Source organism: Neoarius graeffei, chromosome 10 (assembly GCF_027579695.1).
Source record: "Neoarius graeffei isolate fNeoGra1 chromosome 10, fNeoGra1.pri, whole genome shotgun sequence".
Taxonomy (NCBI): domain Eukaryota; kingdom Metazoa; phylum Chordata; class Actinopteri; order Siluriformes; family Ariidae; genus Neoarius; species Neoarius graeffei.
In genome coordinates, this window is record NC_083578.1 from 73,084,646 (window position 1) to 73,098,103 (window position 13,458).

Sequence of the window (13,458 nt, forward strand, 5' to 3'; positions counted from 1 at the left end):
GGAGCCTATCCCAGCTGACTATGGGCGATCAGGTTATGACATACTGTAACATCTACATTCAATGGAAAGGGATAGAAGTCAGCTTGGTGGGCCTGGCAAGCCTGTGATGATGCAACAGAAATATTTGTCTGTGTGGCCAAACTCTTCTGTCATGAGAATCAGGGGATGGAGAGACTACCACCCACCCAGGATGTGATACTTCAGCAGATTAGATGGGCAGTGTATCAAGCAAGTATCTGCATGACCAGCACACAAACACAGTAAGTAATGCCTTCTCCACAGGACTATGCAAGGACCAAGGAATCAGAGTCACGGGTGGCAGTTTGGATGACAATTCCAGAAGTCTCCAGAGCATGCAGAGAGCTGATCAAATGCTCTTGTAAAGGGGACTGTTCCACCTGCAAATGCAGCAATGTAAATTTGGACCGCTCACCACTTTGCAAGTGCAACTGTCATAAATAGACATCATGCACAGCACAATACCACAGCAACAGTTTTGAAGACACTGCATTACGCCTTCACTCATTTGATGGACGAAAAGAAACGGATAAGTGATCAGCGGTGTATGGATGAAACAATTAGCTCTCAGCTTTTTTCAATATCAATAGATACATATTATTATACATACAGGACACTTTTTCGATGGAATAAAAACATGTATTCTAGTCCTTTCTAGCAGGTTTTTCATTCATTTGGTTTGATAGCATGCAATATTGTTAGCATATCACTTATCCTACGTGTAGTACGTCACTCTACCCAATGGAGAATGAGCGTTGAATATAGTTTACGATATTGCATGGTTATCAAGACATGACATCGCATGTTGGAGCTGTAAAACTTCCGCGCTAGCAAGCGACTGTGACAATTTGTAAACAAACATGGCCGCCAGGTTTGCTTCATTAAATACGGAAGATTTTGAGAGAAATTTGAAAGAGAAAGATGCATTGAACACCTGAAAGGAATGTGTATGTATAATAATAATAATAATAATAATAATAATAATAGTATTGGCTGGCTTTTTTTCCATGGTATAGCAAATATATTCCATTCAGCTAGCATGATATTGAACGAGTCTTCGACTCATTCAATATCACACTAACCGAATGGAATATATCTGATATACCACTCAACATCAGCTAATATTATTTAATTGTATTATCTTGATTGGCTGATTCTTTTTTTTTTTTAACCTGTAATGATGGGTGTTAACATATTATTTTTTAAATAATTGTATTCATTTTAATTTGACCCTGGTATGAAAATTCTCTCTTATGGAAAGATCTGAAATATTGTATAATTTTTGCTGGCCTAAGTATGTTAACTTTGGCTGATTTTCCATACAAAGTATGATGCATATTCATTTCACACTGCAATAAAGATATTGCTAATACGTTGTACTGGAACTTTAATAATGTCAAAATTACGGGTGAAGTAATTTGATCATCTTATGATGCTTAGGGACTTGAAAATAGCAGTCTTTTTTCCACATATTTCAATGCTATGGAAAGTCTTGCAATTTGGTATTTTACACCTGACGTTTTCAAGGGGTTGCTATGCTAAAGTTGCATGATAGACCCAAAGGAAACATCATGCAAAAAAAAGGTGATTTTTATCCCCCCGTAACGGTAATTTCACTAAAGCCACCTGACAATCACGGTTCCCAAGAAACAGCTATTTGAACTTAACTCCGCCACCTATCGATGATCAAGCCCCAAACTTTGCAGACCTCCTCAGAACCTTGTACACATGCCTTGTATTTACAGCTGTTTGAGTAAATTAGTCTCCGCCTCAATACAATTGATTGGCATGTGACGGCCATATTGTTGACAAATCTCAACGTTTTTGATAGTTACACTCTGTTGATTAGTTTGACACTAGTTTTCTGATGATATGCCAAAATTCCTAGGACTAATTCACAAAAGTAGATTTAGCATATTATGCAAATTAACTTAAAATATAAGTGGGTGGGGTTTAACAAATTAGCTAAAAATGAGATGGAAATAATTTTGTCTTCAGGCATCAGGGTTCTTGAGATATTGCCAAAAAAAATGTACAATGTTGCTCTATAGCACCACCATTAGGCCAATTGGGTGCATCTCTTGCCCGAGTAGTGGGCCTGAATACTATCTATTGACCATGTTTCACATTTCTGTGTCTTACAATTTGATCTGCTTAATTTCAGGGAAGGAAAAAAAAAAAGAATAAGTAAAACTTGAGCAAAAAACACAGGGTTCCAGCACATTGTATTTGGATCTTTGCCGCTGTAATTAATGGCAAAACACAAAGAGGCTAAAAAACACATTAATCGCAATGGAATCAATCACTTGTATTGCTACTGGTAAAAAGTTGCTGTTTTTCCAATTAGCGTATTTTGTTAGGGGAATCAGATATGGGTCATTTCTTACTGGACAAAGAATCAGATCTGTGTCAAAATATGGGAATTGTGCATCAAGGCCCAAGCTGTAAATGCAGTCTAAGAAATAAGATTTAAAATAGAGTAGTGAGGTTTTCCAGCAACATATATATAGCCAGAACCTCAAATACACATCACATAACTAAACATATTCAAAGTGGTGAAATAGATCCAGGGAAAGAAAGAAAGAAAGAAAGAAAGAAAGAAAGAAAGAAAGAAAGAAAGAAAGAAAGAAAGAAAAAAAACCCAACAACCTCATAGCCTTTAAATTCTTTAAACGCAATCTTGAAGTACAAAACATAAAACAGGAAACAAGTTAGTTGTTCCTGTCCTAAAGCACAAACACATGTATCTACACTATTATTGGTAAAGGCATTCTTCCTACAAATGGCCATCATGAGGAAACAGGGACTAAGTTATGAAGAAGACGTCTGAGTGGTCCATGGATGTGTCAGTCAAAACTCTTTGCAGCTTTGGCGACACCATGGTAACATCGACTCAGTGCTGAGTTCATTCAAGACAGTCTGTTTTTCAGAGAAGAAAAAGACAAAATAAAGCAGCACAGAAGAGTGGCAAACACCAAAGGATCCTATGCAGGTAGAATACACACATACACACAACAAGGTTTACTTTTTTTTTTTTCAATAAAATGCCCACTGAGCAGGAAAGAAAACAACACTTAGGACCAAACCAACTATCGAAAGCATGGTTTTTCAGAGACACAAGCGGACAGGGCAGCACTGGACCACAGTGAAAGAGGAAAAGGGCGGCAGCTGCACTTGGTTTGCCAAACAATGGCCAAATATTACAAAATATCCTATTAACAATATTCACAAATGAACCAAGGCTTAGTATATATCCTACTCACAAATTCTCAGCAAATGCCTTGTGCTTATAATCACAGATATTTTGAATACCTATTTCATATATAGAGATTTATTTATTTTTTTTGGTTCCGCTTAACATGGTTATTACTGACGATTTGGAGATTGACACTGTTTGTCCACTCAACATCTTGGACCCGAAGAAGGAGAGAGAGGAAGTGGATTAGAAAAGGAAAAAAAAATCCTTCCCCCAAGAGAGGCACATACTGTGTGAAAGGCTCCAGGCAGGCTGAGAGCTTACGAACACGCGCACACACACCTATGGAAAGATCCTAATATATCAAATACACTCTATTTCTCTTAATCTTACAGGAGTGAAAACACTCTCACTCACTCATTCACTCACACACACAAAAAAATCTTCCCATATTCTTTGTCAAACTAACCCTACTGTGGTTTTTTTTTTCTGTCGTTATTTAGTTCAGATATGGAACGAGTTTATTTTTCAAAGGCTCCTTGTAATTACTGACTAATATACAGATAATAGCAACAACAGCAACACAAATGGAAAAAGACTTTAAATATTACATTATGCTTATATTTAAATCTGTTTTGAATTTGCTTCTGTCTTGAATCTTCATTCTAAATGATTATCTACTATCGGTGATCTAATAGGTAACTAAACACTCAGCATTGAGTTAAGCAATTTTTGAAGCAACACTGTCAGCTAACTTTGGGAAATTTTAATTTCTTTAATTTGGCATTTGCCGTCTAGTGAGCAGTTTCTGTATCTAATTATTGCTAGACCAGAATTTCATCATCATGTGACTCTTTCCTCATCAAATACTGCATTTTGTATGAAATAGTCACAAAGTCATAAATAAATGATAGAAGGTAGCCAATTAAAAAAAACATCAGTGAACAAAAATATGCTTATATATTTTTTTTCTCTAGTAACTAATAAAAATTAATGGCAGGAGTGGACAAATCACAAGCCCAGGATCCAAATGCATTACATATCCCGGATACTCATTTTTCATTCATTCACAGTTGCCAAGTGGACAAGCAAGTTCAAAAGCAGGCTGTTTATAAAATGGTCATCAGCGGGTTTTTCTTCTCCAATGATTCAACCAGAGAAAGAAAGAAAGGGGGGGAAAAACCTTTTCTGTTGACATTTACAAAAGAAATCCTCATTTGACATGTATATACTCTCTCCCCTGTGTATCACATTCACATGAGCCAATCACAGGCATATGTCGAAGAGAGCAGATAGTGCTTTCCTCAGACGGTGTTATGCTGCCCTGTGAAGCAGCGTGAACAACAACTCAAAAAGATAAAGCTGACCTTCACCCTCCCCAGTTTATAGTTGTCATATGATAAGGGAGAAAATGGGGGGGAAACATAAACACGCTCTAAGTGGGTCATACATCACTTGGTGGTACAAAGCCGTGCCTTCTGTGAATCTTATGCACTAGCTACATGAAGTGAAAATGTTCCTATTGGTAGGAAAAAGCAAAAAATGACGATGCTATCCAGTCTCAAATAACACCTTTAAGTCTGATGAGAGACCACTACAATGTTAGCCAAAAACATTCAGCCTTTTTATAAAGGGGGAAAAACACAATGCTTCATCTGCAGTGATATTATATCCATACAGTTGCCCCTCCCAGGAATTGAATTACCCACTTATTTTGCAATCTGAATAATATTTTTTTTTGCTTATTTTTCAATTTTGGGTTAAATTACATCAGTTTCCACTTGTTACCCTTGCTTACTGGACTTCTGGGAAAGTACACTGTAGTTTTAACTTGAACTGTGGTCTAGCTAATGAATTTATGATTTGTCCACCCCTGAATGTTCATCACTATTTATTTATTTAAAAAAAAAAAAACTCTCAAGCATATCATTAGCTAAGCTAATGATCTAGCTAAGCACCTGTTCAATATCATCTTCATGTGGCTTTACACATTTTTAACGGTTGAACAGAACTGATACAATGATCCTCAACATCCTATTTTAGATGACGTGAAAGTTGCTTATAAGCTGTTACTGAAATCGTTGCCTGTAAAGCTGACGAAACATCACTTCTCTAAGACACAATACAAGACGATAAAGACAAAAAAGAAAGAAAAAGTGCTTGATGCGGAGTGACTCTTGACATCCTCATCTAATCAATCTTGTGATGGATTGATCAAGTTATTATGGCTCTTCTGCTAGTGTTATCTCTCTATATCTTTCTCACTTTCTCACACACACGCACGCACATGCGTGCACACACACACACACACACACTTGTTTCCATCACTCCCTTGGTTTATGTTGTTCAGGAATCAGAGTCAGTGCTGTCCTTCTCCCACAAGGGGCAGGCTACTCTACAGTTTTCACATCCTGAGTGCTCCTCCCCTCTCTCTGTTCTCACGTTCGGTTGGCTCTGGCACATGTCCGTCACAGGGCAGAGACCTTCACCACACCGGTGCTGGAGTTGGTGGCAGGGTTGAGTGGAACCTCTGGGCTGCTTGGGGAGGTGTTGGTGGGAGGGGTCGGGATGCTGATGATTGCTGTGGTAACTTGACTGCTGCTCTTACAGTTCACACCTCCTGATTCATCTGGCATCATGTTGAGACTGGAACGACTGTGAGATGTGTGTATGAGAGAGAGAGAGAGAGAGAGAGAAAACAATCACAGTCACTTTATTCTTTTAACTATTTTTACTTGCAGTAGACACATCTGTCATAGCAAACTTACTATTCATATTGTTCAAGACACTGGATTTTTAAAGAAATATATAAAATCACCAAAATATTTTCTCGCAAAAAATGTTACATTCTAAAATACAATATCTTACTGAATGGACTCATTTAACATGGTAACTTAGAAGCAAAGAAGAGCAATTTTTCTCATTGTAAGCTACAGTTAGGTCCATATATATTTGGACACTGACACAAATTTTGTTTTTTTACCTGTTTACTGAAACATATTCAAGTTATAGTTATATAATGGACATAAAGTCCAGACTTTCAGCTTTCATTTGAGGGTATCCACATTAAAACTGGATGAAGGGTTTAGGAGTTTCAGCTCCTTAACATGTGCCACCCTGTTTTTAAAGGGACCAAAAGTAATTGGACAATTGACTCAAAGGCTATTTCATGGGCAGGTGTGGGAAATTCCTTCGTTATGTCATTCTCAATTAAGCAGATAAAAGGCCTGGAGTTGATTTTAGGTGTGGTGCTTGCATTTGGAAGATTTTGCTGTGAAGAAAACATGCGGTCAAAGGAGCTCTCCATGCAGGTGAAACAAGCCATCTTTAAGCTGCGAAAACAGAAAAAAAAACATCTGAGAAATTGCTACAATATTAGGAGTGGCAAAATCTACAGTTCGGTACATCCTGAGAAAGAAAGAAAGCACTGGTGAACTCATCAATGCAAAAAGACCTGGACGCCCACAGAAGACAGCAGTGGTGGATGATCGCAGAATGAAGAGAAACCCCTTCACAACAGCCAACCAAGTGAACAACACTCTCCAGGAAGTAGGCGTATCAATATCCAAATCTACCATAAAGAGAAGACTGTATGAAAGTAAATACAGAGGGTTCACTGCATGGTGCAAGCCACTCATAAGCCTCAAGAATAAAAAGGCTAGATTGGACTTTGCTAAAAAACATCTAAAAAACCCAGCACAGTTCTGGAAGAACATTCTTTGGACAGATGAAACCAAGATCAACCTCTACCAGAATGATGGAAAGAAAAAAGTATGGCGAAGGCGTGGTACAGCTCATGATCCAAAGCATACCACATCATCTGTAAAACATGGCGGAGGCAGTGTGATGGCTTGGGCATGCATGGCTGCCAGTGGCACTGGGTCACTAGTGTTTATTGATGATGTGACACAGGACAGAAGCAGCCGGATGAATTCTGAGGTATTCAGAGACATACTGTCTGCGCAAATCCAGCCAAATGCAGCCAAACTGATTGGTCGGTGTTTCATAATACAGATGGACAATAACCCAAAACATAAAGCCAAAGCAACCCAGGAGTTTATTAAAGCATAGAAGTGGAATGTTCTTGAATGGCCAAGTCAGTCACCTGATCTCAACCCAATTGAGCATGCATTTCACTTGTTAAAGACTAAACTTCAGACAGAAAGGCCCACAAACAAACAGCAACTGAAAAGCGCTGCAGTAAAGGCCTGGCAGAGCATTAAAAAGGAGGAAACACAGCGTCTGGTGATGTCCATGAGTTCAAGACTTCAGGCAGTCATTGCCAACAAAGGGTTTTCAACCAAGTATTAGAAATGAACATTTTATTTACAATTATTTAATTTGTCCAGTTACTTTTGAGCCCCTGAAATGAAGGGATTGTGTTTAAAAAATGCTTTAGTTCCTCACATTTTTATACAATCATTTTGTTCAACTCACTGAATTAAAGCTGAAAGTCTGAACTTCAACTGCATCTGAATTGTTTTGTTCAAAATTCATTGTGGTAATGTACAGAACCAAAATTAGAAAAATGTTGTCTCTGTCCAAATATTTATGGACATAACTGTATAAACCCAAGAAGATGCTCAATGTTTGGCCTATAATTTTATGCTAATGCTTTACACCAAGTAACATTTTACTGTATTAAGTAACAATAGCATTAAGTAAAAAACACGACAGACCATGATACGGAATATGACCTTTTATAATATTGAGCATACAGTGTGTGTGTGTACACTACCTAGTGGTGAGAGGCTGCTGTTGTCCACACTGGATGTGTATGGTGCTGAGCTCCTGCAAGTTGTGAGCATGTGGATGTATATGTGGATGTGTGTGAGGGTGTGAGTGCGCTGCATTAGCAGGCTGAGTGCTTTTCTTGGCTCGTCGGGAACAGCAGGACCCTATGATGCCCTCCTCGCTAGCGAGGGAAGAGCTCTGTGATGGGAAACGCTGTAGGCCACTTTCCACATAACTCTGTTCAAACAGCTGCTCATCCATGAACTCGTGGTTCTATAAACAGAGGGCAATGGTGGTGGATTAGAGAAGGGGAAAAGTACTGGCTTGTAATTTTTAAACACATCTCGAGACCAAACAGTTTTAAAGATACCTTGGAAAAACTTATTTGCAACATCGCTACACAGTGGATTTGGCAAGTTTCTTTATTTCAGACATATGTTGGCATTGTTTTGGCCCAGAAGCAGCCTTAAGAGCTGCTTGGAATCACCAACCAAACAGAAAAAGGGTTGGGGTTGATTGATTTTGACACACTAGACCTTATTCATATAAATAATCAATGTACAGTACCAGTCAAAAGTTTGGACACACCTACTCATTCAGAGATTTTTCTGTATTGTGGAAAGATACTGAAGACATCAAAACTATGAAATAACATATGGAGCATATATGGGCTTATGTTGCAAACAAAAAAGTGTTAAAAAAACAAAATGTGTTTCATATTTTAGATTCTTCAAAGTAGCCAGTGTTTACCTTGATGACACTTTACACACTACTGGCATTATCTTAACCAGCTTCATGAGGGAGTCACCTGGAATGCTTTTCAATTAACAGCTGTGCCTCGTCAAAAGTTAATTAGTGCAATTTCTTGCCTTCTTAATGGATTTTAGATCAAACAGTAAATAATAAAAACACAGTAAATAGCCCTATTCCACAACTGCAGTAATCCATATTATGTCAAGAACCGCTCAACTAAGTAAAGAGAAACGACATCCATCATTACTTTAACACATGAAGTATCTTTTAATTAATAAAAATCAAGAAAAAAACATTGAATTAGAAGGTGTGTCCAAACTTTTGACCGCTATTGTATGTCTTTAGGTTAAAGCACTACATTAGAATAGACCAGCAGACTTCAACTCCCTGCCTTGGTCCAACTATCCTCAACACATCTGGCTTAATTCATTATCTCATCTCATCTCATTATCTCTAGCCGCTTTATCCTGTTCTACAGGGTCGCAGGCAAGCTGGAGCCTATCCCAGCTGACTACGGGCGAAAGGCGGGGTACACCCTGGACAAGTCGCCAGGTCATCACAGGGCTGACACATAGACACAGACAACCATTCACACTCACATTCACACCTACGGTCAATTTAGAGTCACCAGTTAACCTAACCTGCATGTCTTTGGACTGTGGGGGAAACCGGAGCACCCGGAGGAAACCCACGCGGACACGGGGAGAACATGCAAACTCCACACAGAAAGGCCCTCGCCGGCCACGGGGCTCGAACCCGGACCTTCTTGCTGTGAGGCGACAGCGCTAACCACTACACCACCGTGCCGCCCACTTAATTCATTAATGACTTAATAATTAACTGATCACTATGGAGGTCTGGTGATTCATCATCAGGAGGAGGGTTCATCTTCTACAGAGCCACTCCTCAATGAGCAATCCTGGATCCCATAAAGCTACTACAGATGATCTAAAACATGGCAGCACACACGCTTCAAACAAAATGTGCATGTTACAGTCCACTTCCTGTGACCTCACTGGCTCCTTGAATCTGTCTTCAAGAACTTTTAATTTGATGCAGTCATCTACAGAACAATCCGTGAGTGAAAAGCATCCGATGAGTCCAATTAACAGTTATTCCATGAAATCAAGTCATACATGAGCTGACAGCTGATGAGGCATGTAGCACAAAGTTGGCTATAAGCCATGTATGACGAGATTGAGTGGAAAAACTGTTTTATTCTATCCACATTCACTGGATTCTGAGAAACGGAGCATTTTTATTTTTTGCAAATTTGATAAATAAAAACTACACAAAACATCTGACAAAATAATTTCCGCTTAGAATATAAACAAACCGGCGAAATGACTAACAATTTGTGAAAAAAGGCATCATAATAATTCTTGAAAAATGAAAAAAAGATATATTCTTACCATCAAATACTTTTATTTCATATTTTGTTGCTTTTTTTTTTCATTTTTTGGGATTTTGTTTTCAAGTGGAGTTTTTTTTGTCCTCGGTTGGTTCAGCAACATACTCCACCATTTTGTTTTTCTCTACTCACTGTGTATGAGCTGATATCCTAGTAGTACAGTAGCCAATCAGAGCACACAATTGCTCATATCCAATGAATATGGATAGAATAAAACCTGTTATCTCGTGTTAATCTGTGATGCAGAAATGAACAGCCTTGTTTCATTCACTTTGCAGATTCCCTCACAAACTTCCTCTGAACAATAGCATCATCTTAAGCTTGTCAGTTGTTCTCTCGGCAGCCTTTAACAGCTCAGTGCAGTGCATTTCATTTCACCTCCTCTGAATGAGAAAATAAATAAACATCTCCATCCATGCAAGCTAAATTGTTAAGTGTTGAAGGTTTTTTTTTTTGTGTGTGTGTGTGTGTGTGTGTGTGTGTGTGTGTGTGTGTGTGTGTGTGTGTGTGTGTGTGTGTGTCTGTGTGTGTGTGTGTGTAAATGTATGCGGGTGTGTATGTGTTGTGTGTCTGACCGTGGTTTTCTCCAGGCAGTGCAGCAGGTGGTGGTGTTGGCTCTCTATTATTGATGCCGTCTTATTCAGATGTTGCCCTTCGTCTGTGGAGCCCTGCTGTAGAGAAACCACATAGACGTACACATATGAAATGCCCTTTATACACAAAGAATTCTCATGTGTGTGTTAGCTTTCACTGCTGATTTCTGCTAAACAACTAAAAATGGCAAAAAAAAAAAGTTTTGATCAAAATCAGGGTTTTCTGCCTGTATCATATTTTGTTTTTTAACCACGCCTCCTAGGCTTTCTGCAAAAGATCACATTAGGTAAAGTGATCACTGAAGCATACCTATATGCACACACACATATATATACAGTGGTGCTTGAAAGTTTGTGAACCCTTTAGAATTTTCTATATTTCTGCATAAAAACGACCTAAAACATCATCAGATTTTCACACAAGTCCTAAAAGTAGATAAAGAGAACCCAGTTAAACAAATGAGACAAAAATATTATACTTGGTCATTTATTTATTGAGGAAAATGATCCAATATTACATATCTGTGAGTGGCAAAAGTATGTGAACCTCTCGGATTAGCAGTTAATTTGAAGGTGAAATTAGAGTCAGGTGTTTGCAATCAGTGGGATGACGATCAGGTGTGAGTGGGCACCCTGTTTTATTTAAAGAACAGGGATCTATCAAAGTCTGATCTTCACAACAGATGTTTGTGGAAGTGTATCATGGAACGAACAAAGGAGATTTCTGAGGACCTCAGAAAAAGTGTTGTTGAAGCTCATCAGGCTGGAAAAGGCTACAAAACCATCTCTAAAGAGTTTGGACTCCACCAATCAACAATCAGACAGATTGTGTACAAATGAAGGACATTCAAGACCATTATTACCCTCCCCAGGAGTGGTCGACCAACAAAGATCACTCTAAGAGCAAGGTGTGTAATACTCAGCAAGGTCACAAAGGACCCAGGGTAACTTCTAAGCAACCAAAGGCCTCTCTCACATTGGCTAATGTTCATGAGTCCACCATCAAGAGAACACTGAACAACAATGGTGTGCATGGCAGGGTTGCAAGGAGAAAGCTACTGCTCTCTTCAAAAAGAACATTGCTGCTCGTCTGCAGTTTGCTAAAGATCACATGCACAAGCCAGAAGGCTATTGGAAAAATTTTTGTGGACGGATTTGACCAAAATAGAACTTTTTGGTTTAAATGAGAAGTGTTATGTTTGGAGAAAGGAAAACACTGTATTCCAGCATAAGAACCTTATCCCATCTGTGAAACATGGTGGTGGTAGTATCATGGTTTGGGCCTGTTTTGCTGCATCTGGGCCAGGACGGCTTGTCATCATTGATGGACCAATGAATTCTGAATTATACCAGTGAATTCTAAAGGAAAATGTCAGGATATCTGTCCATGAACTGGATCTCAAGAGAAGGTGGGTCATGCAGCAAGACAATGACCCGAAGCACACAAGTCGTTCTACCAAAGAGAAAAAAGTCGTTTTTTTTCTCCATGCTCTCACGGAAGGCGGTCGCATTTCTCTGCTCTCCTCTCCTTTTTTTCCTGCTTGTGCTCTTTGTTTCGTCTCGTCTGTCTATACTTTTTTTTTTGAGAGACTCTCTCCACATTGAATTTCTAAACTAAAAAAGCATGGATTTGGTAAACTGGTCTCCTAACAAAATTGACACAGTTTTTGGGTTCGGGGGAACCCACCTGTCCTGCCGGAACATCTGTGGAGGACATTGAAGATATCTACCTATTCGGAACCATGATTACCAGACTTTTGCTGATTGGATTAGGCATTGCCCTGGTATATCGAGGAAATCAGACAACGGTGACAGCTGTTCAAAGCCCCACAAAGCTGCCTGATATGATTGGAGTGGTGGGCAAAGCTGTTGGCACTCGGACTGTGGCAGAACTTGAACCACAACATGGTTGTCATCTTGGAGACACTTTCGGCTTTTGCAAGGAATAAGTATTTCGGAGACCAAATGGAATTGAATTGAACAGAAATGGACAGATATGGACGAAATGGACAGATATGGACGAGTGGTGTGGACGTGTAAAGACTGCGTCTGTTCGAAAGACCAAACAATCTCCATCTTATCGACATTCGGCTCCCTGAACAGCACCGGCCTCGATCAAGGCCGTTGCTGGGGAAACATTTCCCCCAGAAGGCCACTGCTGGGAGACACTCTCGCATTCTTCGCATTCCTTCCCCAATTTTCCGCGGTCACCGTTTTTCACCCCCAGTGTGACAAGCGGGTGCATGACCAGCGCCGCTTGCATGGCTGCAGGAGCGGACGGCTGCTTGCTTGCGCTGGGTTGCCTCTACCTCCACCCCTCCCCTCCTACCCCCTTACCCCTTCCCCCCCACCCCTGATTGCCCCCTCCTTCCCCCCTTTCCCCTCCTCAAGTCCCATGTTTTAAAGTGTACTTGTGCTATTGTGCGCTTGTGCGGAGGTTTTTAAATGCTCCCACACTGTACTCCTGATAGGAGCATAGTGTGTGTGTGTGGGGGGGTTCTTTTTTCCTCATCTTTCCTCATGTTACTACTGTTTTTCTTTTTCTTTTCTTTTATCCCTGTCTTCCTGTCCTGTTCCCCCTCTGTAAGGACAGGTTGATGGTCAATTTCACTGGTAACAGTGATAATAAAGGGTTCATTCATTCAAGAATGGTTAAAGAAGAATAAAGTTAATGTTTTGGAATGGCCAAGTCAAAGTCCTGACCTTAATCCAATCGAAATGTTGTGGAAGGACCTGAAGCGAGCAGTTCATGT

General features: G+C 39.6%; 1 protein-coding gene across 1 annotated transcript in view; it reads right to left on the reverse strand.

Annotated features, from left to right (window-relative positions):
* Positions 1-5,682: 5,682 nt before the first annotated feature.
* The window catches only part of kcnd3 (potassium voltage-gated channel, Shal-related subfamily, member 3), a 434,158-nt gene continuing 426,382 nt past the window's right edge, over positions 5,683-13,458 (reverse strand). The window contains exons 5-7 of the mRNA XM_060932245.1: positions 10,688-10,783; positions 7,953-8,221; positions 5,683-5,869 (exon numbers count right to left, since the gene is read on the reverse strand). Of these exons, the coding sequence (XP_060788228.1) occupies positions 5,683-5,869; positions 7,953-8,221; positions 10,688-10,783 (552 nt within the window). The remainder of the gene's footprint in view (positions 5,870-7,952; positions 8,222-10,687; positions 10,784-13,458) is intronic.